Source organism: Vipera berus (genome assembly GCF_964194415.1).
Source record: "Vipera berus genome assembly, chromosome: 1".
In the NCBI taxonomy this organism is placed as follows: Eukaryota; Metazoa; Chordata; class Lepidosauria; order Squamata; family Viperidae; genus Vipera; species Vipera berus.
In genome coordinates, this window is record NC_138202.1 from 33,933,219 (window position 1) to 33,951,061 (window position 17,843).

The 17,843-nt window shown below is 41.3% G+C and overlaps 1 protein-coding gene across 1 annotated transcript in view; it reads right to left on the reverse strand.

The window, feature by feature from the left end:
- Nucleotides 1-10,197: 10,197 nt before the first annotated feature.
- TDRD9 (tudor domain containing 9) overlaps nt 10,198-17,843 on the reverse strand; it is a 91,759-nt gene continuing 84,113 nt past the window's right edge. Inside the window, exons 34-36 of the mRNA XM_081318992.1 lie at nt 15,168-15,286; nt 11,803-11,875; nt 10,198-10,849 (exon numbers count right to left, since the gene is read on the reverse strand). Coding sequence (XP_081175118.1) covers nt 10,748-10,849; nt 11,803-11,875; nt 15,168-15,286 — 294 coding nt within the window. The 3' untranslated portion in view covers nt 10,198-10,747. The remainder of the gene's footprint in view (nt 10,850-11,802; nt 11,876-15,167; nt 15,287-17,843) is intronic.

Consider the following 17,843-nt stretch of genomic DNA (forward strand, 5'->3'; position numbering starts at 1 on the left):
CCAGCTTCTCCTCCTCTGCCATGAGGCTTCGCCGGTAGGAGATAAAGGGCCGGCGGTAGGGATGCCCCACTCGGGCAAGCTGGGCATCCAAATACCGGCTCTTAGCGCCGCCCCTTTCCGGGCTCGCCCTCTCCCATTGGCCAGGCCTCGTCCTACCTCCCTATGGCGGGGGGAGAGAGACCTGGACGACCCTCTCCAGCTTCCTCCCGTTGAGCCGCTTGTTGCGCGGCGGTGCCCAGAGAGGGCAGGTCTTATTCAGCCCGACCTGGGGAGGTTGCATTGCCCTCCGGCGGTTCCACCTCCCTCCGGCGAAGTACGACTTTTCTCTAAGAATCGAAAACAAAGTGGGGGGTCCCCCCCCCACCGCCCCGCGAAACCAGCAGAGGCGCCAGATAGCTGGTCTCTCTCTTTAAAACTTTCCTGAGCCGCCTCAAAGACAAACACCCGCTTGGGGGTTCTTTGTTTTTTGTTTTGTTTAGTTTTGGTCGATGTTTCAATTATTAACGTTTTCGAAATCAACATAAAGGGATGAAGAAGTTCAAAGCAAAGGGAAAGGAGAAGTATCTTGCTGGGTCAGACCAAGAGAACGATACCGAGTTCCAGTGGCCGTAGCGTGGGGGGGTGCAGGGGGGGCCGGCCGCACCGGGCGCAACATCTGGGGGGGCGCATTAGATGCATTTTACTTTAATTACATCAGTATTTTCATAACAAACAATACATGTGCTTAGGGGGAAAGGGTTTCTTTAACTAATCTAGTGGAAGAGACTCGAGTGCTAAAATCCACGGGTTAGGGGGTGCAAATTACTTGCCTTGCCCCGGGTGCTGACAACCCACGCTACGCCACTGCCAAGTTCAACATCTCTTGTTTGGACGAGGACAGAAGAGATGCCGCAAAGCCAGAGCTTTTCTGAAGGGCGCGTGTGAAAACCTCCGCGCTTGGCTCTTACGTGCTCTTATATTGATGAACAGCATATAAAAATTCAGTGAACATTTATGGCGACCTCTTAAATGCCTTAATTAAAGAGTCTGATCTTCTAATAACGGAAAAGTAATTTCCCAATTATCACAGCACGTTGAAATTCATCATTCAAATCCAAATGTATCGTGTTGCCTGCATCAAAATAAAAAATGCATTTGGCTCTCTAAAGGGCTCTGGGATTTTGTTGTTCTTTTAACAGAGGAAGACCTAGTAGTCCATATGTTCCAGTAACACTCAAAACATATATCATTACTTTTGTAATTTTTTATAAGAGCTCTTCCTTCCGCTCTGGGGTGTTGTTTTCTTTTCCATAATAGAGCCACCTCTTGACCTACCGTTCCTTTGGAATAACTACAGAATAACCATGGTTTGTACACCTTTTGTCTTTTTCACTTCCGTATTTTTTTCAGGGAACAATTTGAGATGTTTCAGTGCCTGAGGTGGGATATATGTACTGTACTCTAGCTACGTTTAAGTACCTAATAAGATTTATAGGGCTGCCCAACTCAAAGTGGCTCCGGACAGCATGTGAGCAAATGGACAAGGAATAATCTCCTCAGATTTCTCTAGGGTAGGAAAAATTCTCCTACAACTGACTTTCACGTTTATCAGTATTAAGTGAACTTGCCATCTTTGTTGGAAAGGCTTTTAGTTTGCTTTCATTTTTGTTTTCATTTGCCACAATTGCTCCCTAGAGGCTTGGACCATTTTTTCTGGAATATTATAGAATCATAGAATCAGAACCGGAAGGGATCTTAGAGGTCTTCTAGTCCAACTCCCTGCTAAGGCAGTAGTCCTTATTCTACCTTGGACAAATGAAAACCACTAGGGTTGAAGCACACAGCTCCAGGCCAGCTGTTCCATTGACTAATTGTTCTAATTATCAAGAAGTTTCTCCTTAGTTCAAGGTTGGATCTTGGACTAGCTTCCATCTATTACTTCTTGTCATGCTCTTAGGTGCTTATGAAGAGGCAGAACGGTTCCAGCTGCCCCAAACCATGTAATTTTTGGTGACTTGAGCCTGGATGGCTCCTTTGTTTATTTTACAAAAAAAATTCCAGATGAAATTGTAGAACTAATATCTAGAGCAGGGGTCCCCAACCCTTGGCCCATGGACCAGCACCAGTTCACGGCATGCAAGAAATTGGTCCGTGCAAACAAGCGAAGCCCCATCCTCAGGATACAGGCAGCACACAAAACCTCACCCCCTCCGGTCCACGAAAAAACCTCTCTCCATGCAACCGGTCCCTGGTGGTTAAAGGGTTCTCTGATATAGTGCCAGGCAAGATTAAAAGCCAATTTGAATTATATATACAGGTAGTTGTTACAGCCACAACTGGGACCAGAATGTTGTGATAATGATGATGATGATGTTGATGATAATGATAATAATAATAATAAGTAGTAGTAGTAGTAGTAGTAGTAGTTGGAAGGCACCTTGGAGATCATCTAGTCCAAACCCCTGCTCAGGCAGGAAACCCTACACCATTTCAGACAAATGGCTGTGCAGTCTCTTAAAAACTTCCAGTGTTGGAGCATTCACCGCTTCTGGAGGCAGGTTGTTCCACTGGTTAATTGTTCTGACCGTCAGAAATTTCTCTTTAGTTCTAAGTTGCTTCTCTCTTTGGTTAGTTTGTTAAACAAGGTAGTTGTTTAAGAGTTGTATCTGATTTTACACCTTTTTGTTGCCATGGTTGCTAAGTGAATCACATGATCATTGAGCAGATCCAACTTCCCCCTTTGACTTTTCTTGTTGGGAGCAGGCTGGGAAAGTCGCAAATAGTGATCACATGACCGCAGGATGCTGTAATCACTGTATATATATGACAGTTGCCAAGCATCTGAATTTTGATCACATAACCATGGGGATGCTAATGACAATCGTAAGCACAAGGACCGATCAGGTCACGTTTTTCAGTGCCGTTTTAACTTTGAACAGTTGCTAAACAATTGGTTTTAAGTTGAGGACTCCGTATAATGGTCACAAGGGTGAAGCACTGCTACTTTTCCTCTTACTGGAACAGCACGCCGCTCTCCAATAGCCTTGTTTATCTGCCATACTGTGAACAATTTGTACTGCACTTTACCATTACTTAGTCAGATTTTAATGAGCAGCTATATGTGGAAACTGGGACAAAGTCTGACTATGTCATCTGTGTCCCTTTTTAGCCTTCTGCCCCATAAGCTCAATCCAATACTCTCTTGGAGGGCAAGGAGGACATGGTCATCTCAAAGTTAGCCTCACCTTACTTTGGGAGAAGGGTTTGTGGTAGCCTTCAAAGGAACAGTGGCACAGCATTTCCTTGGATCTGGTTAATTTCAGCAATTTTCTCTAGAAAGGGAATACTGGAGATTCTGCAATAGTTATCCAGTTAATTTTGGTAACTGTTGCAGTCTCTGTTTTTCCCTTTCTGGAGAAAGTGGTTCAAATGGTGTTGGTGGATCTGTGAAAGCAACCTAGAAAATACAGAATATTTGAACCCCGAGTGCCGCGTAACAGAGTGAGCGCCTGTTAACTCGTCCCAGCTTCTGCCAACCTAGCAGTTCGAAAGCACGTAAAAATGCAAGTAGAAAAATAGGGACCACTACAGTGGGAAAGTAACAGCGCTCCGTGCGCCTTTGGCGTCTAGACATGCCGGCCACATGACCATGGAGACGTCCTCGGACGAGTGCTGGCTCTTCGGCTTTGAAATGGAGATGAGCACCGGCCCCTAGAGTCAGAAACGACTAGCACGCATGTGCGGGGGAACCTTTACCTTTACTTTACTGAAACATGAAATAGAAACAGCACTGGTCATTCCAACACACGACCTTGTTTGGAACTGAGTGAGAGAAGTATGCCCTTCTTGATGATTCTAGACCTCTCAGTCTGTCAAACATGGTATGTTTCAAAACTGCCTCAAGGCCTCGGGACTGGAAGCAGTTGTTTGAAATTTATTTTACAAAATGTATTACCTATTCCAGTTCTAATGAACTCTGGGCAGAGTACAACAAAATCAACAGAGAGACACAAAAGTAAATGTTTAAGTTTAAACCATTAAAGTTAATGACCTGTCAACAGTCATAGAGGAGGAGGAGGAGGAGGCAGCACCCACTGGGTTTGCTGGACTCGCTAGCCTCTAGCATTGCAGTACTGAAAATATTCTTCCAGCACTTCCTTGAAAGTTCAACATACCTCTAAATGGCGGAACAGAAGCAACACAGCCTGTTCCTCTCTTGGCAGAAGAGCGAGGACAAATAAATAACTTCTTAGATATGAAAGAGCTCATTGGAATAATTGTGAGGATGGACATTTCTAACCTTAAAAAAACAAACACCTCCTAGAGTTTAGAACAGTCACGTGACACAGCTTGACTTTTTTCCCATTGCTGGCAATGGGGTGGGCACAGTTTCAGCGTGACGCATCCGGCCCATGGGCTGGCAGTGTTCTGTACCAGCCTGCTACCGGCCTTGCAGAAAGGCAACCCCTGTACAAACGGTAGAGACTGGAAAACAACTGAGGCTGGAAGGCGTCTGCCAAGTTTAATTCACAAGCAAAACAACAGAACAAGAAACAAAACACCGGAACTGTGATCCTCAAACGGAGCGGTTGCTTTCAGCAACCAGCCCTTCCCCAAACACTCCCTTTATTAGAGTTCAGGGCGTGGCCTCCCTGTGCCTCCTTCCGAGGAGTCCCACAGCCTTTCTCTGCTTGTTCCTGCTTGACTGCCTCCTGCGTCGAGTGTCCTTAAACAGGGCCAGCTGTGGGTCATCATCATCCGCACTGTCGGGCTCGCGCAGCTGAGAAGAGGGCCCTGGCTGGGGGCTCTGCGAAGCCTCCAAGCCATCATCAGCAAGTTCGTCTTCAACACCCTCCTCCCCCTCGTCTGAGTCATCCGAGACATCCGAGCCGGCTGCCGGACCCACAGGCTGGCCCTGAATCACAACAGGCAGTTTGACATGCCTGGTTTAGAAGATCACTGGAGGTGATCTATTCAAATAAGAACAGGGGTTGTAGAACATAACTACAGCATCCTTAACAAATGACTATCTAATTTATATAGCACATATCAACCTTTAGATAAGAGGATTTTATAACATACAGTTCTTACAAACTGGCAATTTGACATAAATATTTAGCCTGAAAACAGGTTCCCTGCAACTGCCACTTTGGTACTTCAGCCCCAGTTCTCTCAAGTGAGAGAAAAAGTCAGCGCCATCAGTCATGTTGACCACCCCAACGTGGCATGCTGCAAATATCTGGGATTACAATTTGCATGCTGCTCTCCAAGCAGCCCAACGTATTTCTGGATAATAAGGTTTCTCCTTATTATTCTCTTTGACGGGCAAAAGTCATCCAGCAGTTTTAACAGTCCTTCGGAGGCATTGATTTCCAGACATCAGTTATCAACCTGGATGTCTTATCTAAGCATACTACTAGTAGTAATCAGTATCCCTCTTTAAAAAATACAGCTAGAACTGAACACAATATTACCTGTAAAGGAATGAAAGATTTTAATAAGAGTAAAACAGAAATGTGTGTAGTGTGCATTTCAGTGTATTTGCTCAATTTTATACCCCCAAACAAGTATATAAACCAAAATGTCTCATATGAACTACTCCAAATTTTGCTCTGTGGTTCATCAGCAATAAAAATCAGAGTACATGCCTTAAAATAATGTTGAAGCACATGTTATTATATTTTTGAGCATTATTGTAAATACAAGAATACGCATGTATAGTAAAAAGTCTGGTAACATCTTTTAAGATTAAAAAATATTTAATAATAATAAAGTTGGAAGGGATCTTGGAGGTCATTAGTCCTACCCCCTGCTCAGGCAGGAAACCCTATGTCGAGTTTCCGACGTATGGGCTTTTCAAGTGACTCTGAGGCATTGTTTACCTTAAAAGTCCTTTATTTAACCTAATACACTGGCAAATGCTTGCTCGAAGGAAGCTGGAATCTCCATCCCCTTGCACAATATATTAAACACAATTCTCCACCTTTCTAATTTTGTCATTAATCATATTCTCCAATTAATTTAAAGAATTGGTTTCCCTTCTGTTAGACAACCCAAGTTCTTATCTTCTTTAATTTCATATGGCCTTGAGGTACAATTTCCTCCTCTCTCCTCCCAGCCTTAACCCTATCTCTTAAAGCAATACACAAGTTTAACATATGAAATAGCTACTTCATCTCTTGTCAAGCAAGAACATTCGATGTTAGCAGCGTTGACACCCTATACTATTTCTAATAAATTACAAGGACTTATAATACAATCTGTCAGACATAAAATCTTAGGTCAACCCACCTCATGGATTGTTGTTGGAAAAATAGGAGAAAGGAGTATGTTATTGCCTTGGGTTATTTATAAAACTAATAAAGATGGGTAAAAAAAATACCAAATTCTCTACTTTTTGGCTACCATAAACAAACATGGGTCTGCTCTTACAGTGTCCACCAGGTGGCGGCAAATTCCCCAAAATTGTTTATTGCAATGTTTAGTTCCAAAAATGCCATAATCCTGTAAAGTAGATTGGGCTGAGAGTGCTTGGTCTCAATCTGAGTAACATGAAGATATGTGCCCTTCACTCCAGCCAGCATGCTGGCTGCAGAATTCTGAGAGTTAATCTCCATACAGTTGTGCAGGTTAAAAAGCAGTAGTCTAAAATCATGCAGTGTGCATGAGACGGAGTCTCGCCAATACTTGTTAAACCACTATAAGGGAAAGGTAAAGGTTCCCCCACACATGCATGCTAGTCGTTTCCAACTCTAGGGGCCAGTGCTCATCTCCATTTCAAAGCCGAAGAGCCAGCACTTGTCCAAGAACGTCTCTGTGGTCATGTGGCTGGCATGACTAGACGCCAAAGGCGCACAGAACGCTGTTACCTTCCCACCGTAGTGGTCCCTATTTTTCTACTTGCATTTTTACGTGCTTTCGAACTGCTAGGTTGGCAGAAGCTGGGACGAGTAACAGGCGCTGTTGTGATTCAGTGTCAGCCTGTGGGTTCAGTAGTTGAATCGGACAATTCTGAGGAGGAGGAGGAGGAGGGGATTGGAGAGCCTGCAGAGGACAGTTCTGAGGCATTGCAGAGCTCTCAGCCAGGCCCCTCCCATCTGGTTCCTCCTCAGACCCAGCTGTGTGAGCCTGACAGCTTGGACGAAGACGACCCACAGCTGGCCTTGTTCAAGGACGCACGAAGCAGGAGGCAGACAAGCAGGAGTAAACAAAGGAAGGCAATGGGGCACCTCAGGAGGAGGCAAAGAGAAGCCACGCCTTGAAACTGTTTAAAAGGGGAATGTGTGGGAGGTGCTGGTTGCTGAAGCCAACCGTTTGAACAGCTTCTGATTTAGTCGTTCGTATTTGTTTTGCTGTTTGCTCTGTTTTGGATCTGTTTTGTGTAAATAAATTTGGCGGGCTTACTTCCAGCCTATTGACTTTTGAAAAGGGGTTGTCCCTGACATTTCTGCAGGGCTGGTAGTAGGCTGGAACAGAACAGGCGCTCACTCTGTTACGCGGCACTCGGGATTCAACCTGCCAAACTGCCGACCTTCTGATCGACAAGCTCAGCGTCCTAACCCACTGAGCCACGTCACTTCTAAACCACTATAAAGGTAAAGGTAAAGGTTCCCCGCACATGCGTGCTAGTCGTTTCCGACTCTAGGGGCCGGTGCTCATCTCCGTTTCAAAGCCGAAGAGCCAGCGCTTGTCCGAGGACGTCTCCGTGGTCATGTGGCCGGCATGACTAGACGCCAAAGGCGCACGGAGTGCTGTTACCTTCCCACCGGAGTGGTCCCTATTTTTCTATTTGCATTTTTACGTGCTTTCGAACTGCTAGGTTGGCAGAAGCTGGGACGAGTAACAGGCGCTCACTCTGTTACGCGGCACTCGGGATTCCACCCGCCAAACTGCCGACCTCCTGATCGACAAGCTCAGTGTCCTAACCCACTGAGCTACCGCGTCCTCTAAACCACTATACATCATGCCAAAATAAATCCTATATTATGAAATGTTCAAAATAGTAAGTATATATATTTTCTGAATAAAACCTGGCCTCTCATTTCCATTTTGGATCAATCCAGTGTGCAAAAGGTGTTTTTATAACTTTTACAGAATGAAAACAGAGTTTATCTCATAGTGCTTCTTGGTAACTTACTTAGCCCATGCACTTAACTGGATTATTTCTTCCTGATGTTACTCCTATTTCTGAAATTCACCACTAGATAAGAGCTGAAAATACTTTGCTTTTTCCTGGAAAAATCTCTCTTAGCCAACAAAGATAATATTAGGCTATATGGAACAAAAGTAGCAGTTTTTGTTTGCTATTGTAAATTTCATGTGGAATTGCAAAATGATTCCTTACTATGGATGCTATTCCTACATTCCCAACCAGCAGTGTACCAATTGTGAAGTATGTTGGGTACTTGGTTCAAATGCATTTGGATGCAACACATACTTCCACAAAATATTCCATGCTTAGTAGTTAAGGTAACATAAGGTAAGGAAGCAAAAGTGTACAAATTTGGTGCCAGACATGTCATTCATTGCTATGTTTAAGAACAAACACGAAAGAACAAAAAGGGGATAGGGATTTTCATTGCAATGGTATGGCAATGGATGAAGCTCAGTAACCTTTCCCTCCAATACTGAACACTTGAGGAAAATTGCTTAGTTTCATGGTTGCACTTAATATCAAGAAAGGACCTACATCCATTTGTACTAGAACAGGTGGTATCTTAAATTTGGTAGTTCTTATACAAAAGCAGAACCTTTGTCAGCCGTGCAAAGTAGAGAAAACAGGAAATACAGCCAGATGAGCTAATTCTACTTTATTGTAAGATAACTATCAGAATCTTGCAAGTCAAAAAGTATACCACTCCCCTTCCACCCCATCTCCTTTACACCCAAGAACTTGGGAGGGTCTCTTCTGAGCCTCCTGTGCTGCCAACATTCTTGCTGTGCCTTTAACCTCACCATTCCTTTGGCTACTGTCTCTTCCAAATACCATTACAATTTTTTACAGTAAGACTCTTAAGGGAAAAGAAACCCTAGAACTTTAGTAGTGTGTGACAATCAACCTGTCCTCTTACATAAAGTCTTGATAAGTGCTTGTTTGAAAAAAAACACAGATCCAATATCTGGAAGCTTTAGGATCAGGATAGGTTAAATCAAGTTCAGATTAAATCCTATCAAGTTAGGGTAAATAAGAGCTGGAAAAACAGATTATTGATTTAACAAGGGGACTTTAATTGCAAATGCAACTAAGACCTGAATGGGTTAGAAGAGATGTTACAAACTGATATTATTGTTATTATAATGCTAGAAAATTATGACGAGGATGTCTATACTTAACTTTGTATGTATTAATAGTAAGATTTGTATTTGCTCAGTGTTGGGGAAACGAGAATACCATGGGAAGAAGAGAGGATCAAGAAAACACTGGACTGTGTAGTATTGGACAGATCTATGTTGAGGAAGTTAATATGTATTAAAGGTAAAGGTTCCCCCGCACATGCATGCTAGGCGTTTCCGACTCTAGGGGCCAGTGCTCATCTCTATTTCAAAGCCGAAGAGCCAGCACTTGTCCGAGGATGTCTCTGTGGTCATGTGGCCGGCATGACTAGACGCCAAAGGCGCACGAAATACTGTTACCTTCCCACCGTAGTGGTCCCTATTTTTCTACTTGCATTTTTTACGTGCTTTCGAACTGCTAGGTTGGCAGAAGCTGGGACGAGTAACAGGCGCTCACTCTGTTACGCGGCACTCGGGATTCGACCCACCAAACTGCCGACCTTCTGATCGACAAGCTCAGCGATCTAACCCACTGAGCCACCGCGTCCCTGTAATATATATATTACTGAGTAACAAATGGACCACTGATTCGAGACTGATTTTTCTCTCTGGTGTTACTCAGGGCCAATTCAGCTTGCTGTAAATTATTTCTTACAAGGGCACTTCAGGGAGTTCACATGTATTGGAAAGGGGGAGAGGAGACTCTCATAGATTTGCAAATGAATGCAGCTCATTTGTGAGCTGCACACTTATCACCACACTGTGCATTTCAGTCCTTTAGAAAGAGCCTGTTGAGGTCCACAGTTTTGTGAGTCGTTGGCTAAATGGCAGACCTTCTCTGCAGCAGCCCCCACTTTCTGGAGCTCTCTTCCCCAGAGACACGTGCTGCCTCTCCCTTCTTAATATTTCATAAGCAAGGCAGGGTTGTGTTGCACCAGTAAGGAATCAGCTTTTAGTGATTTTTATTGGGAACATGCATCTTATATATGTATGTTTGGTTGTACAGCTGTGAATTTTTTTATTATATTGCCATATATTGCACAGAGTCTTTCAGGACTGGGTGGAAAATAAATACATACATATTGTATAATATGGTGCATTCAAAACACATTAAAAAATAAATCAATTTTCCTTTTTGGTAAAAAAGAATTGCTTGAAATAATAAAGATGTTTTTTTATGCTCACTTGCTATTCTTTTAATTCTCTTTGCAAAAAGTGCTTTATGCTCAATAATTTTGGTTTTTCAAGTATATTAGAAATTTAACACAGAATAACTGAAAACAAGTACTAAAACAGGACATATAATTTTCCAGAATCTTTTGAAGGCAAAATTAAAAACTTCTTTTAAAAAAAAACTTTAAGATACTGTAAATAATTAACTTCTTTCATAAAGGTTTTTTATGAGAACAAGTAACTTTTAAAATCTTAAATACACTTCTTTCTGAAATAAAGGCTAAATAAAGGCATTAACAACAGAACTTCTTGCAGCATGAATTTAGGCATTTAATAACACCAACTTATGCAGCTGGTAGAGAGAGGAATTCCTCCTGCTTAGAGCTGGCTGATCAGATTGATCAATAACAAGTGATGATCTCAGCTAAAGGAGAGAAATTAAGAAAGTTAGTAATAAACCACATTTATATCAGTATGGTTTTTTTAAGTCAGTAAGTGGGGCACAGCTCCTAGTATGGGCAAACCTATGTGGGAGGCACCAGGCAGGAGGAATGCTAGTTTTTAAAAAGACTTTGTGGTAAGAAAGAGCTTGTAGTGAAGATAACTCTTGAGACAGCATGAAATTTCCTTATACAATGTAAGCACAATTGTTAGGTTGTATAACTGTAGATTGCATATAGGTGTAAACATTATTTTTAGCATGTAACAGGATGATACAGGAATTTTCAGAGCATTTTCCTCTGAAAAATTCCCATGTCCTCAAGGCTATATAAGAAACAAGCGTCAATGACCTTTGGTGGTCAAAAGCTGTGCACTTCCTCTGAATGGCTTTGTGGAGGGAACAGGCAGATGTAAAGGTATGTTTCTGTTTCTCTCTCTCTCTCTCTCTCTCTCTCTCTCTCTCTCTCTCTCTCTGTGTGTGTGTGTGTGTGTGTGTGTTAGACTCAGTTGCAAGCGTCTGAATTATGATCATACCATCATGGGAAAGTTGCAACAGTCTTAAGTTTGAACAATGGTCGTAAGTTATTTTTCAGCGCTGCTGTAGGTTTGAATGGTCACTAAATGAACCACTGTAAGTTGAGGACAACCTGTACACTGTATTTCTATGAGTCATAAACAGTTCTAATTATCAAATCCCAAAATTAAAATTTAATTTCTTTAAGTTTCAAGCAAAAGTCCAAAAGGTGTCTCCATGTACAAAGTTAGATTTTTTTCCCCATTTTCAATTCCTTTCTTTTATATATTTTCTCTTTTGTAGAAACAGACAAATACACAGATCCGGCTTTTTACTTTTATCCTATCATCTTTGTAGTTGAAACTCAAATAGGTTTTGCTTATACATTAAAACAAGATTAAAAACTGGGGACAAAAACTTACCTGGCTCCATTCATATGATTTCTTATACCACATGGGAGGAATAGCTTCACGTGGTTTTGATTTGCAAATTAAGCTGAAAGAGGAATTGCAAATAAAGAAAAATCCATATTTAATAATATCCATTCAGTGGAGAGAAGATTAATAGGAAAACAGTAACACTTCAAATGCTGAAAGGATGCCACACAGAAGGCCAAAACTTTGTTCTGTCTCATTCCAGAAGGCAGAACAAAGCACACACGTTACAGGAGGGCCGATTCTGATTCTGATTAATGTTTTGTTTTTGTTTTTTAAAAAAACCCTTAACTGTAAATGAAGTTTAACAGTGGAAAGAATTATTCAGGGAGTGAGGCTGGCCTTTTCTTCACTAGATGGTGCTTGAGCCAGCTCAATAATTAGATTTCGGCTCCTGGAATAATTGGAGGATTGGATTTCAAAACCTATTTGATGGTCTCTATATGTATTGGGTTGTAACTCTCAGAACACCTAAATGTTTCGGAAGCCCTTTATAAAAAAAGGAGGGGAAAAAAGGTTGAAGTTATGAAAAGGAGGGAAATGGCCTTTCATCAAGTCCAGAAGCTCCATTTGTGGGTCAAAGTATCCCACAATCTAAAGCAGGGGTGTCAAACTGCCGGCCCATGGGCCAGATGCATCATCAGGAAACCGCGCCCACTCCATTGCCGGCAATGGAGAAAAAGTTCCAATACGTCGCACAACATAATGTGACATCACAAGTTTGATGTGTCTGATCTAAAGTTAATAAAGTAGCTAGAGTAGCGGTCCCGAACCTTTCTGGCTCCATGGACTAGCAGTGGCGGCAGCGGGGGGAGGGGCAGAGGAGAGAGGATGGTTTCACATGCACGTGCCCGCCACTTGCACAAATGGAGCTTCGCCCACTTACCCAGCCCAGTTCCCAATAGGTTGCAGACTGGTAGTAGTCCGCAGACCAGAAGCTGGGGACCCCTGAGCTAAGGTGACAGGCACTTCTCTGTCCTTGCTTCCATATCCTAGCAGCCCACATACCAACTGGATGAATTTATTAAGTACATTCCGATAATATAAATATTTTTAAAATATAATTTTAGTCACTTTCAAAGTGTTTAAACTTTGCACTAGGCAGGTATATACGTATCTTATGTGTGATCAAATCAGGGTTGATTCTTAGTGATCACATAAGTTTTGCTCCGTGATGAATATGTATATATGTATATACATTTATGAGCCTCTATCTACGGTTATCTGTCTGTTCATCCATCCATAGAAAGAAAGGCTGCTAGCTATTTTCAGAATGTCTTGTTGTGTACAGCAACTTGATTGCTACATATTCTTTCTCTGCCAACTCCTCCCTCTCTAAACTGTGTAAAGTAAAGCAGAATTTGTGTTCTAATTCATTCTGTCTAGACATGTTTTTCAAATAACTTCCTCTTAAGTAGTGAAGACACGAGACATACAATTAACTTAAAATGCAGATATATGAACTGCCTATGATTTTATGAAGTTACTCCCCTCTTTTTAAAAACTACAGAGCAGGTAAATGGGGAAGGAAATTAAACCATTCAATTTCTCCTTGAATAGACAGTTTTATCATTATTCTTAGAGTTTGAATTGCAGAACTGCAAAGATAAGGGGAAAAATCATTTTTCTTGCATGCTGTTATTGCATGCTTGTATTTTTCACACAGAGGAATCCAACACAATGTGCGACTTTACTCAATCACAGAGATTGTGCTGGGAACAAGGCAACAACATTTACACTTTTCATATCATAAAACCTGAAGTTATTCTTTCAATATTTTCCTATTTGGGGGGATTTGCACTTCTGATTTGTGATTTCTTTTAAGGCATTAGAAGACACGGGAAAGCTATATATAACTAACTATAACTTCATACAAACCAAGTGAAACCCAAATGAACATTGTATCCAGATGTGAAGATTCTTTAATATTATTCCATTACACTTCTGTCTTTATTGTTTGTGGCACAGTAATGTACAGTCCAAACAACTTGTTTCTATTCTGAGTTTATTTTTAACATTTACATCCCAGTGGATAATGACAGAATATGCTTCTTCGACCCACCTCAGCCTCTTTCCACTCCCACAACACATATAATTATAAGCACAGCTCTTTTACATAGTTGCATGCACATAATCTCTTCCGCTCTATTTCTCTGTCCATCCATTTCAGAATCCCAGCACTTCCAACTGCAACAACTGTATATTTGTTCTTTTGAGATTCAAGTCTAGAAAACTAACCTTTCCTCCCTCCCCCCCAAATCACACGCAGTGGAATTGCCTATTAGAAAATGGCTGTTTCCCTTCTATCCTATCAGTCCACTTACAGCTAAAACAGAATTAGGAGAAATAAATCACTGGTTGATACTAAAAATGACAAGATCATCTGGGTGCTCAGTACAATTGCCGTAGAGAACTATGCATAGAGCATATGAAAAGTTCCACTTGGGCCTATTTCATATTACAAGTGATCTGTAATAATTAGATCTTTCCAAATGTTTTGATGAAAAAATAGCTACGGATTTTTAAAAAATATTTTAAAAATGCATTGATGAGACTGTACCCTACAATTTTCCAGGCTTAGATTGGCATCTTTATTGAGATAATATATAAAGAAAGAGCAAAAAAAATGTTACTGCTTTCATTCCTTCCATTTCTTTATTTCTATGATACACAACCTACCCCTTTTACTCAGGAGTTTAAGACAGCATAGATAGCACTTCCTTAAAAGAAAAGGTGAAGGTGATTTTGGGGGGGGGGGCCTTTTAACCAACTTTCCTCTTGGCTTGATTTAGGCTGGCAGGCTCTGGCTTCCAGTTGGAAGGAGTCGAGAAAGTGTCCTTTCTATTGTAATTACTGAAATGCCCCCTCCAGGGCCATCTGCAGCAAGCCAAGATTTTGTTAAAATGACAAAGCATGTGTCACAATATCACAATGCAAGCTCTACTTCTTATGTATTTCCATGTGACATCTGAGGCACAAAGGGGCAGAGTTTGCATCATGATGTCAGAACTCATTTCATCATTTATCTCTCCTGTGAATGCCCATAGCCTCTTCACGTACAATACATGGAACGTGGAGCTGGGCTATTTTGGCTCAAGGCTAACATGGGGGAGAAAAAGGGCTAAATTTCCAAGGAGCTTTCTTTAGACATTACATGAAGATGCAACCTTGTGCATTTTCCTCTGGGATTAGAGAATGGCCAATGATAGCACACAGGTCCTTTTATAATTATAATTATTATAATTATATAGACAAATGAACAGCCACATTTGCTTTTTCACACCACGCAATTATAAAAAATAGAAACAAACTTAAAATATTAAAGAGGTAAAGGAAAAAAATAGAGAGTTTACCTTAAAAGCTTTTCGCGAACAGTATTCTGCAACTGGGCAATTTTCTCAGGACCAAAATGCAGCAGGCTACTTGGGTCATCAGAGGCTAATTTGTTAATACATGTCCTCAGAATGTTTATCTATGAAGGTAGTGATTTTTTTTTAACAAGAACAGTGATAGTTGACAATTATGTTTTAAAAAATAAAATGAATTAAACTTTTTAGCTTCCAACAAAAAGCATTTACTTGATTATATTTAGAAGTCTTCGATTCAAGTTTCAAGTCTATTAAAATTTGGGATTTCCAGACTCTATGGACAACCTGCAGCCATTAAATCAAAGGTTGGACTGGAGAAGAATCACAGAAGCTGAACTCCAAGCCACTTGGAATATCCCAGATTCCTCTTAAGAGCAAGAACATAAATTTAATCAACTCACGTTACCACCTTATAAAGAAAATGCGTAGGAGCCTGGTTCAGACATAATACTTAATCAGGATTTTTAAAGCCATCACGGTTGAACAAGTAAGCCTAATTTGTGCTATTTTTTCCCTTCCATTCAATCATATTGGATTCTCAGAGACTGCCTGGAGAAGTCCTGCAGTTTTCTTGGAGAGGTTTTTCAGAAGTGGTTTGCAATGGCATCCTTCTCCTAGACCTGAGAGAAAGGTCATCCAGCTGGTTTTGTGCCTCAGGTGGAACACTATACTAAGCCAAAACCTAAACACATCATATTACAGATGCAGCGACTGTCTAAATGTTTTCTCTTTGCATGTAGTAAACCTTCAGTCTCTGGCCTCCACTATTAAGTGAACTTTGAAGTCTTTTGTTTCTGTAGCTGAATACCTGACATAATGCACATATTTTAAATGTTACATTTACATCATAATTCACTAATTATTTAAACTAATGCATCAGCCTAGAAAGCAGGAGACAATGAAAGCCAGCTGGGTGACCCTGGGCCAATCACTCTCTCAGCCCAGCCCACCTCAATAACCCACCTCAAAGGGTTGTTGTTGTGGTGAAAATAGGAGGAGGAAGGTGTGTTGGATATGTGTGCTACCTTGAGTTATTTGTAAAAATAATAAATAAATAGTAAATAAATAAATACATAATAACACAAATTATCTTACTTTCAACAATTTGCAATATACTAACTTCCTTCATAAATGGTCCATTAAAATGCAAATAGTCATATTCCCTGGGAAATATGTGAGCTACAGTTCCAATGCATTTCAGGCATTTCAGATTGGTGGTTAAATTACAAACTATTCCGAAATAATAAAACATGGTTTCTGAATGTCAAACTTTTCCACTAATAGCAATTTTCACTTTCGCAACTGCAGAAATAAGACCTAGTTCTCTGCATTTCTGATGATCCAGATTAAATCCAGCTTTACTACCCACCAATATTAACAATAAATCTTTATTGTCAAAGTATAACATGTGTACATTGAGATTAGCTGAGCCTCCCCCCGTGCTCTCTCCCCCCAACACACAGTGACAACAAACCCTCCATCCCACCACACCATGTGAACCAACTACACCACACACCGGCCTCCCAAGTCAATTCTGCATAAGATTATGTCCCATTTAAAAGCCTAACAGCCCACGGATAAAAGCTATTTTTCAGCCTGTTGGTACGGCTGGCTATATTCCTATATCTCCTACCGGATGGTAGGAGAGTAAAGAGATACCGTCCAGGGTGTGAGTCATCCCTGAGAATCTTCCTCACTCTTCCAAGGCAACGAGCCCTGGCGATGTCATCCAGTGGTGTCAGGGAACAGCCCACAATGTCTTGTGCTGTGCTCACTACCCTCTGTAATACTTTCCTATCCGCGGCTGTCAGACCAGCATACCAAACCACAATACCATACGAGAGGACGCTCTCTATGGTAGACCGGTAAAAGAGGGTCATTAGCTGTTGTTCTACCCTGTTCTTCCGCAAGATCCTAAGAAAGTGAAGCCTCTGTTGGGCCTTTCTAGCCACCTGGGTTGTGTTAACTTTCCAGGTCAGATCTTCACAGAGGTAGACTCCCAGAAATTTAAAGGAGGAAACTCTCTCTACACAGTCCTCCCCGATGTAAAGTGGGGCAGGTTCCTCCTTTTTTCTCCGGAAGTCTAACACCATCTCTTTCGTCTTGCCGATGTTTAGGTGCAAGTTGTTGTTACTACACCATATGGATAGTTTTTGTACCTCCGCCCTATATGCTGTCTCATCCCCACCTTCAATGAAACTATTCTTAACTGGTATTTGTAATAGTTTGCCAATAAAAAGGCTTTGGAAATTTGTGATCTGCATGTAGCCTAGGACAGTGTTCAAGAATACCCACATTCCTGTTTACATAAAGGCAGACATCAATTAGATGCAGGCGATCTGCCAAGGAAGCTGTTAAAACATTTGGAAGGTAAACTGTTACTTCCTCTTCAGGCAATGTATGTTAATGTTTTAAAATGTAGTATTTTATAAGCTAGCACATATATGGGGAAAACTGAACAATCTATCAATTTTAAACATATTTAAATGCCTAGTGTGGACATCCCCAAACGGTTGTTAAGTCTGAGCTGCTTTCCTGATTCAAACTCAAGAAAAAGCAGCTTGAAAGACCAGAATTAGCATCCAGCACTCTCTACTGAGGCTTTGGTATTCTGAATGGGTGAAGTTAAATGTTTGAAGCTTTTTTTTAAAAAAGACATTA